Raw genomic sequence first — 12,384 nt, 5'->3', positions numbered from 1 at the left:
TAAATTTGACATTACATATTAAAAGCTAACTACAAAATCCTAAATTACATAAGACAAACTATGTGGGACAGATGAAAACAAATGAAATCCTATATACAAATGCGAAAACTCAACAACCAAGACAAATTGATAAAGCAAGTAGGACTAACTTGGGATCACAGCTTTCGCGGGCGCCTTAGAAATGAGGGACCACAACTATTTGTTTTGGTGAAGAAGAACTCAGAGACCACCTTCGAAAATGTAAGGGTTTTACATTTGGGACTTCTTGATTTGGAATTGATAACAAAATGTTTACTACTTAATTCCACGCATACACTGCGAAAGCTTAAGTTAAAATTTTTTTTTTCACCTGTCAAGACACGTCATCAGCCGTTAGTAAGTTTTAACGTTGGAGACTGAAAATATGGATGAAAAATTTTGTAGCGACCAATCATTGAAAAAATTATTACTGAAACTAAAATTGAAAATTACTATATTTATAAAGATGGATAACATATTTATCTCTTTTATCCTTTTATAAATCGATTATTCAATGAAACAGATTTTTTTTAATATAATTTTATTTTGTTTTACAAGAATCGTTATTTATTATCTTTATTAAAAAGTGATCTCAAAAACATTGTCGTTTATAAAACCACTTCGTAGTTGTCGTCGCCCATAGAAACCACGGTCTCACTATCACTCGTTTCGTCTCATCCCAAATCTTTACTACAAAAACAAAACCAACCATTCCGCATTTTCCTTTTGCATTGTTTTTTTCCTCTGCACAAAAAATGGCTTCTTCAGTACTCTCTGTAGCAGCTTCACGCTCTGCTTCACTTCCATTGCATGAAACCACCATCAAGGTAACTCTTTCTCACTCTTCCACATGATTCATCCTTATCCTTTTCATGATTTAATCAAAAGATTTGTTTTTTAACAGGGAAAGGCCAAAATTCGAAGCAACGGTTTGAGATTTAGCCAGGTAGTTTTCATCAACAAAAGGGTGTGTGTGTATAGTGTTCATCAGTAACTAAGCTTATTATCATTTAAAGTTTCAATTTTTTTCAAATATGTTATTAGTTTAGGATCAATTGAGTAGGACTGTTATTGGGTATTGATTGATTGAAGAAAAGTTTTGAAATTGATATTGAAAGTGGTTAATTAGGAGGTGGATAGTTGCTAGTACCATGATCATTTTCATTGTGTGATTGTATGTGTGTTTTTTATCTTATGCATGTTGGTTTTGTTGATTCAGTCTTCTGGCCGGATCTCTATGGTTGCTGCGGTTAATGTTTCTCGGTTTGAGGGTATACCGATGGCTCCTCCTGATCCGATTCTTGGTGTTTCCGAAGCATTTAGAGCGGATACGAGCGATGTTAAGCTCAATCTTGGAGTTGGGGCGTATAGAACGGAAGAATTACAGCCGTATGTGCTTAATGTTGTGAAAAAGGTATTTGATGCAATGTATTTATTTTTTTTATAGTTTGCGCGTTACCCATGTCGTATATCGATTTCTAGTTTCACCTTTGTTCACAGACCTGATGACTGTTTTTTCAATTGAGTAGTCAATATTGATTTTGATGAAATTCTTGTTTTGTAGGCAGAGAATCTTATGCTGGAGAGAGGGGACAACAAAGAGGTAATTTTCTTTAGGTCGTATGCGATTATTTGTGGCTTAAAACTGTTGAATTTTGATTGTTGACTGTGATTTATCTTGGAAATGCAGTATCTCCCTATTGAAGGTTTGGCCGCATTTAACAAGGCAACTGCAGAATTGTTACTCGGAGCAGACAACCCAGCAATCAAACAGCAAAGAGTATGTACTCGATTCAGAAAATATGATTGTTTTGAAGGATGTAACATTTATTGGCTGTGAGCATAGAAAGAAATCGTTTTTTTGTTCTTTTCTTTTAATATATTTGCTTGCTTTTATAGAACGATATTTCCCTGAGGCCAAAGTTTTGATATCAAATCCTACGTGGGGTGTGCATTTTTTCCTTTCTCTATTTAATTTGGTCATGATAATTGTTTCGAGGGAATTCATATATCATGCTTAACTTTTTTTTTGTAGGTAATCACAAGAATATTTTCAACGATGCCAGAGTACCATGGTCTGAGTACCGATACTATGATCCCAAGACAGTTGGATTGGATTTTGAGGGCATGATAGAAGATATCAAGGTTACATCCTGAAGAAGATATTCACTCAATTCTAAATAAAATCGAACTCTATCTAATTGTACCTGTTTTCCGTTTTTACAGTCAGCTCCCGAAGGAACTTTTGTGTTACTTCATGGATGTGCTCATAACCCTACTGGTATTGATCCAACACCAGAACAGTGGGAAAAAATAGCTGATGTAATTCAACAGAAGAACCACTTTCCATTTTTCGATGTTGCTTACCAGGTACACAATCTTTTGGGTAAATGAGCTATCGTTTTAGTAAATTTCTGGATAGCATGTTAAAACACCATCAACAAATTTGAAACTATGATAAACAAACAGTACAGCAAATGATATTGTGCAGTAATCTTGAATATATCTTACGACATACTAATCTGCATTGAAATTTCAGGGGTTTGCTAGTGGAAGCCTAGATGAAGATGCAGCATCTGTGAGATTGTTTGTGTCACGTGGCATGGAGGTTTTTGTAGCTCAGTCATACAGTAAAAATCTCGGTCTGTATGCTGAAAGGGTTGGAGCTATCAATGTCATTTCCTCATCACCAGAATCTGCAGTAAGGTACTGTAAATTGTGCGGTGCTTTCTCATATTTGAAATTGAATGCACACTTCTAAGAAAAAGATTGAATTTGTCTACTCTTCTCTTTTCAATTTTCATGCATTTTGATTCCTTTTCTAGAAATGTTAAAAGTTCGTTTTATCAAGAGTCATTCCGAATAATCTTCACAATAAGCGTTTGTAGGTACATAACAGTTGAAATAATTTTGTAATCGCTGAGTCTCTCCAATAATCACTTCCTGAGAAAGTTAAAATGCACTTTTACTAATTGACTTCTTTGAAATCTCTCTCATCTAATACACGAGCACCTATTATCTATATTCAACTTGACCAACGCAATAATATGCTACGGTAAACGTTCTGTCTGATCAACAATTTGATAACTACTTATTTCAGGGTGAAGAGCCAATTGAAAAGGCTCGCTCGACCAATGTACTCCAATCCACCTGTTCACGGGGCTAGAATTGTTGCTAATATTGTTGGGGATCCAACTCTCTTCGGTGAATGGAAGGCAGAGATGGAAATGATGGCTGGAAGGATAAAAACTGTTAGACAGGCGCTATATGATAGTATTTCTTCAAAAGACAAGAGTGGAAAGGATTGGTCGTTCATACTAAAGCAGATAGGCATGTTCTCATTCACAGGCTTGAACAAGAACCAGGTTATTGATTTCTTTCATTTGATCAACTTATGGCTTTTGTTCATTATCTTTAGTCTGATTTCTTCGACGGCTCCATCTACATAATGAATTTGTAATTAATGTATTGCGGTGTTGACTTTGTTGTATCTTTTGTCTTATCAGAGTGACAATATGACAAATAAGTGGCATATATACATGACAAAGGATGGAAGGATTTCCCTGGCAGGGTTGTCGCTGGCCAAAAGTGAATACCTTGCAGAAGCTATTATCGATTCTTATCATAATGTCAGCTGAAACTCGGTGAGACGTGCTTTTGAAGCAAGCATATATTTTTGGTGAGTATTATACCAAATCATAGTGATCGGCACACATGACAATAATTCTACTATGTATGCATTGATTTATTTTTCATACATATGTACCTGATAGCCCCTTTGGGAGTTCTGTTGTAACCTTAAATAAGTTGAATTAAAGTGTCGATGTATACATTTATAGCATGTTTTTTATTGTTGTAACTCTACTGCAGTCAATCATTTGACATTATTTGTTCTTCTAAATTTCCAACACAAACGCCGATAGATGACATGGGTTGAGGGTCGAAACACTTGAGTCTTTCTATAAACATAAATTATTCACTCGCATTAAATATCATGCATTCACGTAAATATGATGTATCATACTTAAATTGTGAGATGAATGTGTGATTTCCTCAACTGCATTTTTTGTTACGAGTCATGCGCAAGTTTCTTAACAGAATTGATGGTCGGTTTAATGATATTAGATTGGGACAAGTTAATTCCCTTTTAGCGCAACCCCTTGGAAAGAAAACACAGAACAAGTGACCTTAGAAGAATAACTAACAGTTTCTCTGAATTATTTGTAACCCAGTTTATTGAATTACATACAGTCAAAAGAGGTAGTGAAAGATAATCAGATCCTTTCTGACCAATACATTGTTACACAAAATCACTGCACTATACACAACTATATTCATGAAATCGAAATTAAAATCTTCTTTGCATTTATCATTAACAGTCCCAAGGTCTTCAATCATATAGGCCTAACCCTTTTTCCTTATGAATGTGTCTATGCTTCGTTGCCAAACTCCTAGACCACATGTATTATTATTAATGAACAATGTGGTCTCGAATCTGTCGACCTTTGAGAAAGCATCACTGGTTTGGCAGCATCATGAAAACACGGCCTGGATTCTCAACACAAGAATGTTGTCTGAAATCGATGGTTACGATGTTAACTAGAATTTGGAGGTTGATGTGTCACTTGTGAAACTCTGAGAGTTCCTCCAAGCTCAACCGGTACGAGAGGGATAAGGGAGTGTAGAACATCTGCAATCAACGGACGGTAACATGGCTCTGGTTGCACACATAATACAGCCACAGCAGCAACCTATAAATAAAGCACATAAAGTTCAGGTTGCAGTTTATCAGAATAACACGCCGCAAAAACATTGAAGATTTAGAGTGAACTCCTAGATTCTCAAACCTGGAATAAGTGTTTAGGATCCATTGTGTTCTTAATCACATTATCCACAATGTTTGGAAGTTTGGATCTGTCTGTGAGCTGTGGCATTGCCTGCAAACATCAGAAAACAGATTATTGTCATTCATATCTCATATCAACCCTATGATCTAATTCGATCAAACAATTCATATTTCATACCCATGTGACAATAGATTGGCATTGAGATGAACTCAGTTTTTCCACAGGCTTCCTTCCTAATAGAAGCTCAAGAAGCACAACTCCAAAAGCATATACATCACTTTTATCAGTCAATTTACCTGTAAAAAGAATGCAATTTCCTCAGTAAATAATTCAAGTTTTTCCATTGAAGAATCATTGCAGATGTGATAATATTACTATATAATTCACAAAAATCTCTTAAAAACTAAAATTAAATTTCAACTGAAATTATTAAATGTTTCCTATCTTTCAGACAAGAATCAATTCCACCTCACTGCTGCATGCTGTCACAGTAGTATTATGAACAAATTTTAGTCCCTACTCTCAAGATATTGTTTATTTTTCTTCATTATTACTATTATTATCGAGACTATTAATATTAATATCTTGTTATCACTGACAAAAAGCAACATCTTGGATCTGGTCAGTTGAAATATATTTAACTATATAGTACCATTATTAATTAATCATTGATATTATCAAGTAGTGTGACCAATGCATATGCAGCATTGAAATTGTACTAAGTTGAGTTGTCATACCATCTAAGAGATACTCTGGTGCTACATACCCCAATGTGCCTGAAAGCTTGATGTTATTCTTGTTTTGGGACCCATCAATTATTGCAAGACCAAAATCAGAAAGCTGAATTCATCAACAAGAGTCACACAGTGAACATCATAAATGTATAGCAATATAAGAAAAGTAATTCACCAATTTCAACTTTTTTTTTACCTTGGCATTGAAGTTTGCATCCAAAAGAATATTAGAAGATTTTAGATCTCTATGGATCACTGCAGGGTAACAATGCTCATGCAGATACTTTAAGCCTCTGATTAACAAATTTAACATTAATCAATACTAGCATATGTTAATAAAAATACAATAGAAAGCAATGGAGAATTGATTAATCAAGGTCAATATATGAAGCACAGACACCAGACACAATATTGAAACATAAGTGACAGTGACGTGCCGGTGTCCGACACTGAAATGGACACACTTTTTTTAGAGGAGTCGTTAGTGGTCAATCACCTTGCTGTGTCAAGAGCAATCTTCATTCTCATATGCCATGTCAATGCAGAGCCATGAGAAGGTCCTTCACATAATCAAAATTTGGAAAGAAAGTGATTAGTTTTAACTCATTTCAATCAAACAAAAACATTACTATAAACAATATTTTTTTACCATGTAATTGAGTTTCCAATGATCCATTTTGCATCAACTCATAGATAATAAACCTTGAATCCTCATGACTTCCACAACCAAGTAAAGAAATCACATTTGGATGTTGAATTTCACTTAACAATTCAACTTCATTCTGCAAATTCATCCAACTATTCATCAACACAACTTTTTATAGCAAAAATGAAGAGATTATTATCATAAATTAACTCACCTCATACTCTCTTTCTGCATACTGACATTCACAATTCAACCTCTTGATAGCAACCACCAAATTATCATCCAAACTAGCCTTGCAAACACATCCAAAACCACCCTCCCCTAAGATGTTACTTTCCTTGAAATTTATATCTCTTAATCAAATTGTCTTTCAACTGAAGTGTATTATCACATAATCGTCAAACAAAAAAGATCAATCTTCAACGGCACCACTTTCATCCACCTGAGAGTCACTAACATGACGATTGAAAAATTCTGGTGAACGTCAGATTCAGTATGTCGTAGTATCTGATTCGACATCATAAAATAGAAAAGGTAGGGAGAAATATAAAGTAGTGCAGAAACATAAATAACACAAGGAATTGTTTACCAAGTTCTGCTCATCCTACATCTGGGGGCATACCAAGCCAAGAATGAAGTTCACTATTAGTAGCATTAATTCAGAGTTTCAACCTTCCCTATTTACTCCTCCTCACTTAATCGAACTACCTAATGACCTCTCTACCTAAGATAGTTAAACCTATATCGTATCTACTCCTACCTTAGATATGAACACGCAGCTCACTTTAAATCACCTCAGTGATGTCTACCAGATACACAACACATGCATCAACGTCTTGGCTCTCAAAATACATCTTGAAGAAACACCATCTTCAAGGAACAAGATACAAAAATACTTGTCATACACGTGGCACCTTACTTGGAATTGCTTCACAGCTTCTTCCAAGATAAAACTCCCCTCATTACTTCACAGCTTCTGAGTGAGTAAACAAACCTCTTGCCTACGGGCTTCGAGGTAAACATGGTGACCATCCCACAATCCGGATGGTTCACCTCACACGGCTAACCCTAAAGATTACATATTTCTAAAACTGGCTAGCTTGCTAAAACTAGGTTACAACTGCTTATTTATAACCTAACATCCCAACTGGATTTGGGCCTTCAAAATAACAGTATAAGCTGTAACAAACTTCTGCAGCAAATCAGCTTCCGCAGGTAACAAACTTGTAGCTTTTCTTGCGCTACAATTAAGGTCCTCTTCTGTCTATTCTCCTTAGCTCTTGGACCTTTACAATGCCTTCGTAATCACGCCACATATTGTGCATAATATTCCTAGAATATTATGCACTAATTAAAACAGAACTGTAACAAACTTACTTAATTCTCTGCGTGATATCCTGATATTTGATGTCTTGACATCTCTTGTGACATGTTGTTTCAGATGTTAAAAATTCTTCAATCTAGTCTACTATCAAGCAATCAAACAAGAGGCACACTACCCTTCCAACTTTGCCCTTCCCTCTTTTAAAAATTACATTGTAAAAAGGGCATTTTTGTCTCTTGATAAACCCAAAATATTTTTCCATTTTATATCAACTCAAACCATTACACGTGTCCTGTCCTTCAATGCACACTTACCCATCAAAATCATTTCGTAGCTTCTCTTTCTTTCTAGATTCAAATTCTCTTTTTCTTTCTCTCTTTCCCGTTCCCTCTTCTTCCCTTACATTCCCCAATCTCTTCTTATCCTCTCTTCAAACCCTAACAATATCGCAGCCCCTTCCTCCAATCCTACTTACGACCATCACACATATGCCGTCAACGTTTCTGTTTCTTTTTCCACTCCACCGCGCAGGACCTAACGATAACCACCAGTTTCAGATGTAACACAGGTATTTCTCTTTTCCTTTCACTCTATTGATTTTGTTCATCTTCTCTTTCTCAGGTTCTACTTTAGATACTTTATTTTCACTTTACATGTAGATCGGTTTTGAAGGATCTGGAAGACACTAATTTCGGTTTTGTGTTCCTAATCCTTTTTAATATGATTTTTCGATTTTTAGGGTTTCCATCAAAAAACCATAATCAGTTTTGTTTGTCTATGAAACCCTTATTTTGTTCTCATTTACAGGTAAAATGATTGTATTTATTCGGGGCACATCCAGATCTTTTCATTGGAGGTTTTTCTATACTTCAAATGGGCAAGGTAGTATTAGTGCTATTTTTTGTTACATTTTGATTTTGTATCCAATAGTGTAGTTTCTCATATCTATCAGACTATCACCTTTCTGTTTCTACAACTTGAAAGAGTTGTATATTATTCCTTTAACAACACTGTAACTATCTACATTTAAATGATTTTATAATGATTTATTAATATTATTCATTTGTTTTTAACTTTTGATCATTTCTTCATGCTCAATATAGATTGAGAACAACGATATAAGTAAGGAGATGGACATAAATATTATCAAGCAAAACAATCAGGTGGTTTTTTCCACTTTTTTTTGTTAATTTGGTGTTTATTTGTCTCTTTAATTTGGAGTTATTCCAAGCGATAATTTGATGTACCTGTAAGATTCAGCTGCACTTGGTTGTATTATATGCTTACATTTAATGACACTTATTTAAATTTTTTGTTGATACAGGGAGCTTGGTATTAGAACTGAACCATGCAGTCTTCTTTGTTAGGTATTTTTTATACCAACTGTGTTATGGAAAATGTTCCTATAGTTAACAATCTGGTATAGCATTCCAATACTTTTATTTAATGTGTTTTTTCCTGCATATCATCAAACAATTATAAGAGGATGTGATTGTACAAACTCAAATATACACATGATTTTGTTTGATTCAGAATGAATATCAAAGGTAGTATTAGTGCTATTGTTGTTAGTTGGATATTCGATTATATTTTGATGTATGAATTGAAATTCCGAACGTTAAAAATTTCATTTTGTTATTCATAAAGCTGTTGAAAAGTATTTTTCCGGCAAATATTTTTGTATCGTATCCACAGAGATTGGGTGATATTACCGCCGTTCTATAGTTTCAATCGTTTCAAGTTTGATAAATAAAGGTGGTTTGGTTTGGTTTGTTTGAAATTGTTCTTGACTTTCTAAGCATAAGTAAGATAGTAAAAAGTTGGTTTTCTCAATTAAAAATGAACTTTGCCAAGATTAGGGCTCACCATTCCAAACTCAAGTATTATCTCAAACCAAGTATGTGAAATCTAATATCATGAATAATCTAGTGTCCTCTCAATACTCTTATGTCTAAGTAGTATTGTGATGCTTGATAAAATAAATCTTTGGCAATTTCTTAACTCAAAAACCCATTCTAACAATCTTTCTTATCAACACTTAATAGAAAAACAACTATATAAACCTATGTCTAGGATTTATAAATCATTTGAATGAATCTTTAGGACATAATTTATATTACCTATTTCTACAATAATATAAACCAATGATATGAGTTCAATGCAAAAGAAACATTCTACATTCATTCAATAGGATTCACATACACAAGTGTTTAAGAAGAATACATAGAGAATATGGAATGGCTACCTCTAATCTTGACAAAGAAATGGAGTTAGCTCCTCAAAGCCATGGTTACAAACTCTCAAGAATAGTGATTTTCGTTTTTGCTCTTAATCTCACTTTGCTCTCTATTGTTTTTTTGCAGAATATGGAATGAATAATCGTTTCTCCTTGAAAACTAGAGAGATATATTCAATACACAATTTGGTTTTCTAATAAGACAAAAGAAATGATTGTTGTTTTCTTTGCCTCTCTTAACACCCAATAGAAGATAATAGCCCCAAAAGTGCTTGCTTGTTGTCTTTCACGCCACCACATCATATGCCTCATAAAAGTCAGATTTGAAACATCAAAACGCACATGCTGAAATCGCTCAGTTTGCGGCGCCAATAGGAGGACACGGCGCCAACTGAGCTGACTTGGAGACTTTGGAAATTGACTCAGTTCGCGGCGCCAATAGATGTTTGCGGCGCGTCCTGAGTGCTTTGTCACTCCTTGGCTTGATTTCTTGACTTCTTTGCTTGCCACCACTTTATCATTCCTCAAAACAACTCTTGAGATTAACAAATCTACAAAACTAGCAAAAAAAATGTGAAATACCTACTCACTTCAAATAAGAACAAGAAAAATTACATATTTGCATAATGTGTGATTAAAACATGTGATTTGCATCAAAAAGTGATTAAAGGGACCAATAAAAAGATATGAAATACACTACAATTTGGTCCCTAACAAAAGCATTAGTTTGTTTTATAGAATTTGAATGAATCCTTTGACATAGAAGAAAATAAATTATGAGAATTTGAGTTAAATTTAGAGAGATTAAGGAAGAATTTGAGTTTGAAAAGGTTTTTCATCATGTAAAAAGTAAAGGTTAGTATCAAATTTCATTTTTTTTGTGAAATCCAATTTTAATTATTTGATTTTAGTACCAAAATTTAATGTGCTTATTATTGTCTGAAAATTTGCAGAATGTCTTTTTTTTTAAGGTGAAACTACTTCTAAGGTCTGCAATGTAAAGGCACAATGTATGGATCAAACCGACACAAGCTACACATTCACCTATGTCTCCTTCCTTCATTGCAATTGTTCTTCTTCTTTCTACAAGTCTCACCGGTTTTTATATTTTTGGGCTCTGAATTTTTTCTCAGGTATAGCAACACTGCAACAATCATGCTGAAATAGTATCTAAAGATGCTTATTATAGGTTGATGGAAGATTTACTTTTTATAGAGTTATTGATGTGAAATTGTTCAATGCTTCATGTTCTTCTACTATTTTCTAAGTGATTGATGAAGGCTTTAGTCCCAACATTCCGATACCAGAACTTGCATCAAGTAAATAGACTTTGAAAGTGTTCAAAGGAGATAATTGGAACCATGTTTAGAAGTATCTTACACTGAAAAGCATGTGATTGATGGATACAATAGAGAACTTGCAAATCATGTTAAAGCAGTTTTTAATTATTCATATTCTATGGCTAAGTGAAGATTGAATGTTGCGATATATTATATCCAATTTTTGATGCTATATAGGTTCTGCAAATGATTATAATGGTTGCTATGGTTGAAAAAGTGTAGTTCCATGTACAAAGTTAGGTTCCAACCAACAACATTATTCCTTTAAATTTATAATTGTTATATTTTGAAGTTACTTTTCATTTATGTATTTATGTAGATATAAAATAGAGATTGAGTGTTACATGAAATGGCAAACAAATTATTCTTTTATAATATTAAAAAGTAAATTAAACCTTTGTAGTGTCTCTCTGCTCTATATCATTGATGAACATGGCTGATATGCTTACTTTGTGGTTATTGTAATCTATGGTGTAGTGTTCCATATAGTTCTATTGTGTGTGCCATGATGGTGATCTCACACATTCATATTCAGTAATATAAGAAGATGACATATGTGTATTAAAACTAAGGAATAAACTTATTTCCTTTTTTCCTTTCATATAAGTGAAAATTTATAGTTTTCATATCAACGACTATTGGGATAATTTCTACTTATTTCTCTGCATAAAGTGAACTAAAAAAATTGGTAGTGCATAATAGATGGAGTTTGTAGAAGTCTTTGAAATCAACTATCTATCTATTACTAATCAATCGACCAAACTTCCGATTTTGCCTTGAATATGTACAAACTACTTTTCTCCCTTCTTATCTATCTACTATCAAACAATTAATGAAGAGGCTCACCACTCTTACAATTTTGTCCTTCCCTTTTTTGAAAAATACATGTCAAAAAAGACAAATTTGTCTCTTCATAATTTAACCATTTTATTCAACTTCTAAACAAACAAATAACATTTTAAAATTTGTAACGTGACACGATTAGTTAAAAAACTTACAACGATAAACCAAAATCATCGTAAAAACACTACGCACATATAAATCATCATATAACCTGAGAGTTACTATATATATATATAAAGTAAATTTAATTTACACTACGCACATATAAAATAAATTATTAATGAAAAATAACTATCTTAAAACAACATTCAAAAGTGAATAGTTAGTTTCTTGTACAATAAATATCTAATTTTATATTGATTTTACGATAAAATATAATAGGAAAAAATAAACATA

The 12,384-nt window shown here is 33.5% G+C and overlaps 2 protein-coding genes and 1 long non-coding RNA gene across 5 annotated transcripts; 2 read left to right on the top strand and 1 right to left on the bottom strand.

Moving 5' to 3' along the window:
* Positions 1 to 652: 652 nt before the first annotated feature.
* Positions 653 to 4,253, top strand: LOC131596296 (aspartate aminotransferase P2, mitochondrial-like). Its single transcript, XM_058868906.1, has 11 exons — positions 653 to 845; positions 923 to 964; positions 1,238 to 1,432; positions 1,583 to 1,621; positions 1,709 to 1,798; positions 1,860 to 1,965; positions 2,054 to 2,163; positions 2,245 to 2,388; positions 2,558 to 2,724; positions 3,119 to 3,383; positions 3,525 to 4,253. The coding sequence occupies exons 1-11, from the start codon at positions 774 to 776 to the stop codon at positions 3,654 to 3,656; spliced, it is 1,362 nt and encodes a 453-aa protein (XP_058724889.1). The 5' UTR covers positions 653 to 773; the 3' UTR covers positions 3,657 to 4,253.
* A 45-nt stretch (positions 4,254 to 4,298) lies between these two features.
* LOC131598468 (probable receptor-like protein kinase At1g80640) lies at positions 4,299 to 6,764 on the bottom strand. Its single transcript, XM_058871064.1, has 9 exons — positions 6,703 to 6,764; positions 6,460 to 6,598; positions 6,249 to 6,381; positions 6,096 to 6,159; positions 5,796 to 5,892; positions 5,603 to 5,705; positions 5,043 to 5,161; positions 4,866 to 4,955; positions 4,299 to 4,769 (listed from the first exon to the last, which is right to left on the bottom strand). Exons 1-9 carry the CDS (start codon positions 6,762 to 6,764, stop codon positions 4,614 to 4,616), a joined length of 963 nt encoding a protein of 320 aa, XP_058727047.1. The 3' UTR covers positions 4,299 to 4,613.
* Positions 6,765 to 7,871: 1,107 nt separating this feature from the next.
* Positions 7,872 to 11,257, top strand: LOC131596297 (uncharacterized). 3 transcript variants are annotated; one of them, XR_009282248.1, is made up of 6 exons: positions 7,872 to 8,137; positions 8,377 to 8,451; positions 8,673 to 8,732; positions 8,894 to 10,660; positions 10,759 to 10,815; positions 10,939 to 11,257. It is a non-coding gene; the product is annotated as an uncharacterized LOC131596297 (long non-coding RNA). The 3 variants fall into 3 exon arrangements; XR_009282249.1 differs by having other exon boundaries at positions 7,876 to 8,137; positions 8,894 to 8,936; positions 9,933 to 10,660; positions 10,759 to 11,257; XR_009282247.1 differs by having other exon boundaries at positions 10,759 to 11,257.
* Positions 11,258 to 12,384: the final 1,127 nt, after the last annotated feature.

Source organism: Vicia villosa, linkage group LG4 (assembly GCF_029867415.1).
Source record: "Vicia villosa cultivar HV-30 ecotype Madison, WI linkage group LG4, Vvil1.0, whole genome shotgun sequence".
NCBI classification, from domain to species: Eukaryota; Viridiplantae; Streptophyta; class Magnoliopsida; order Fabales; family Fabaceae; genus Vicia; species Vicia villosa.
This window is presented reverse-complemented; position numbering and strand designations above follow the sequence as displayed.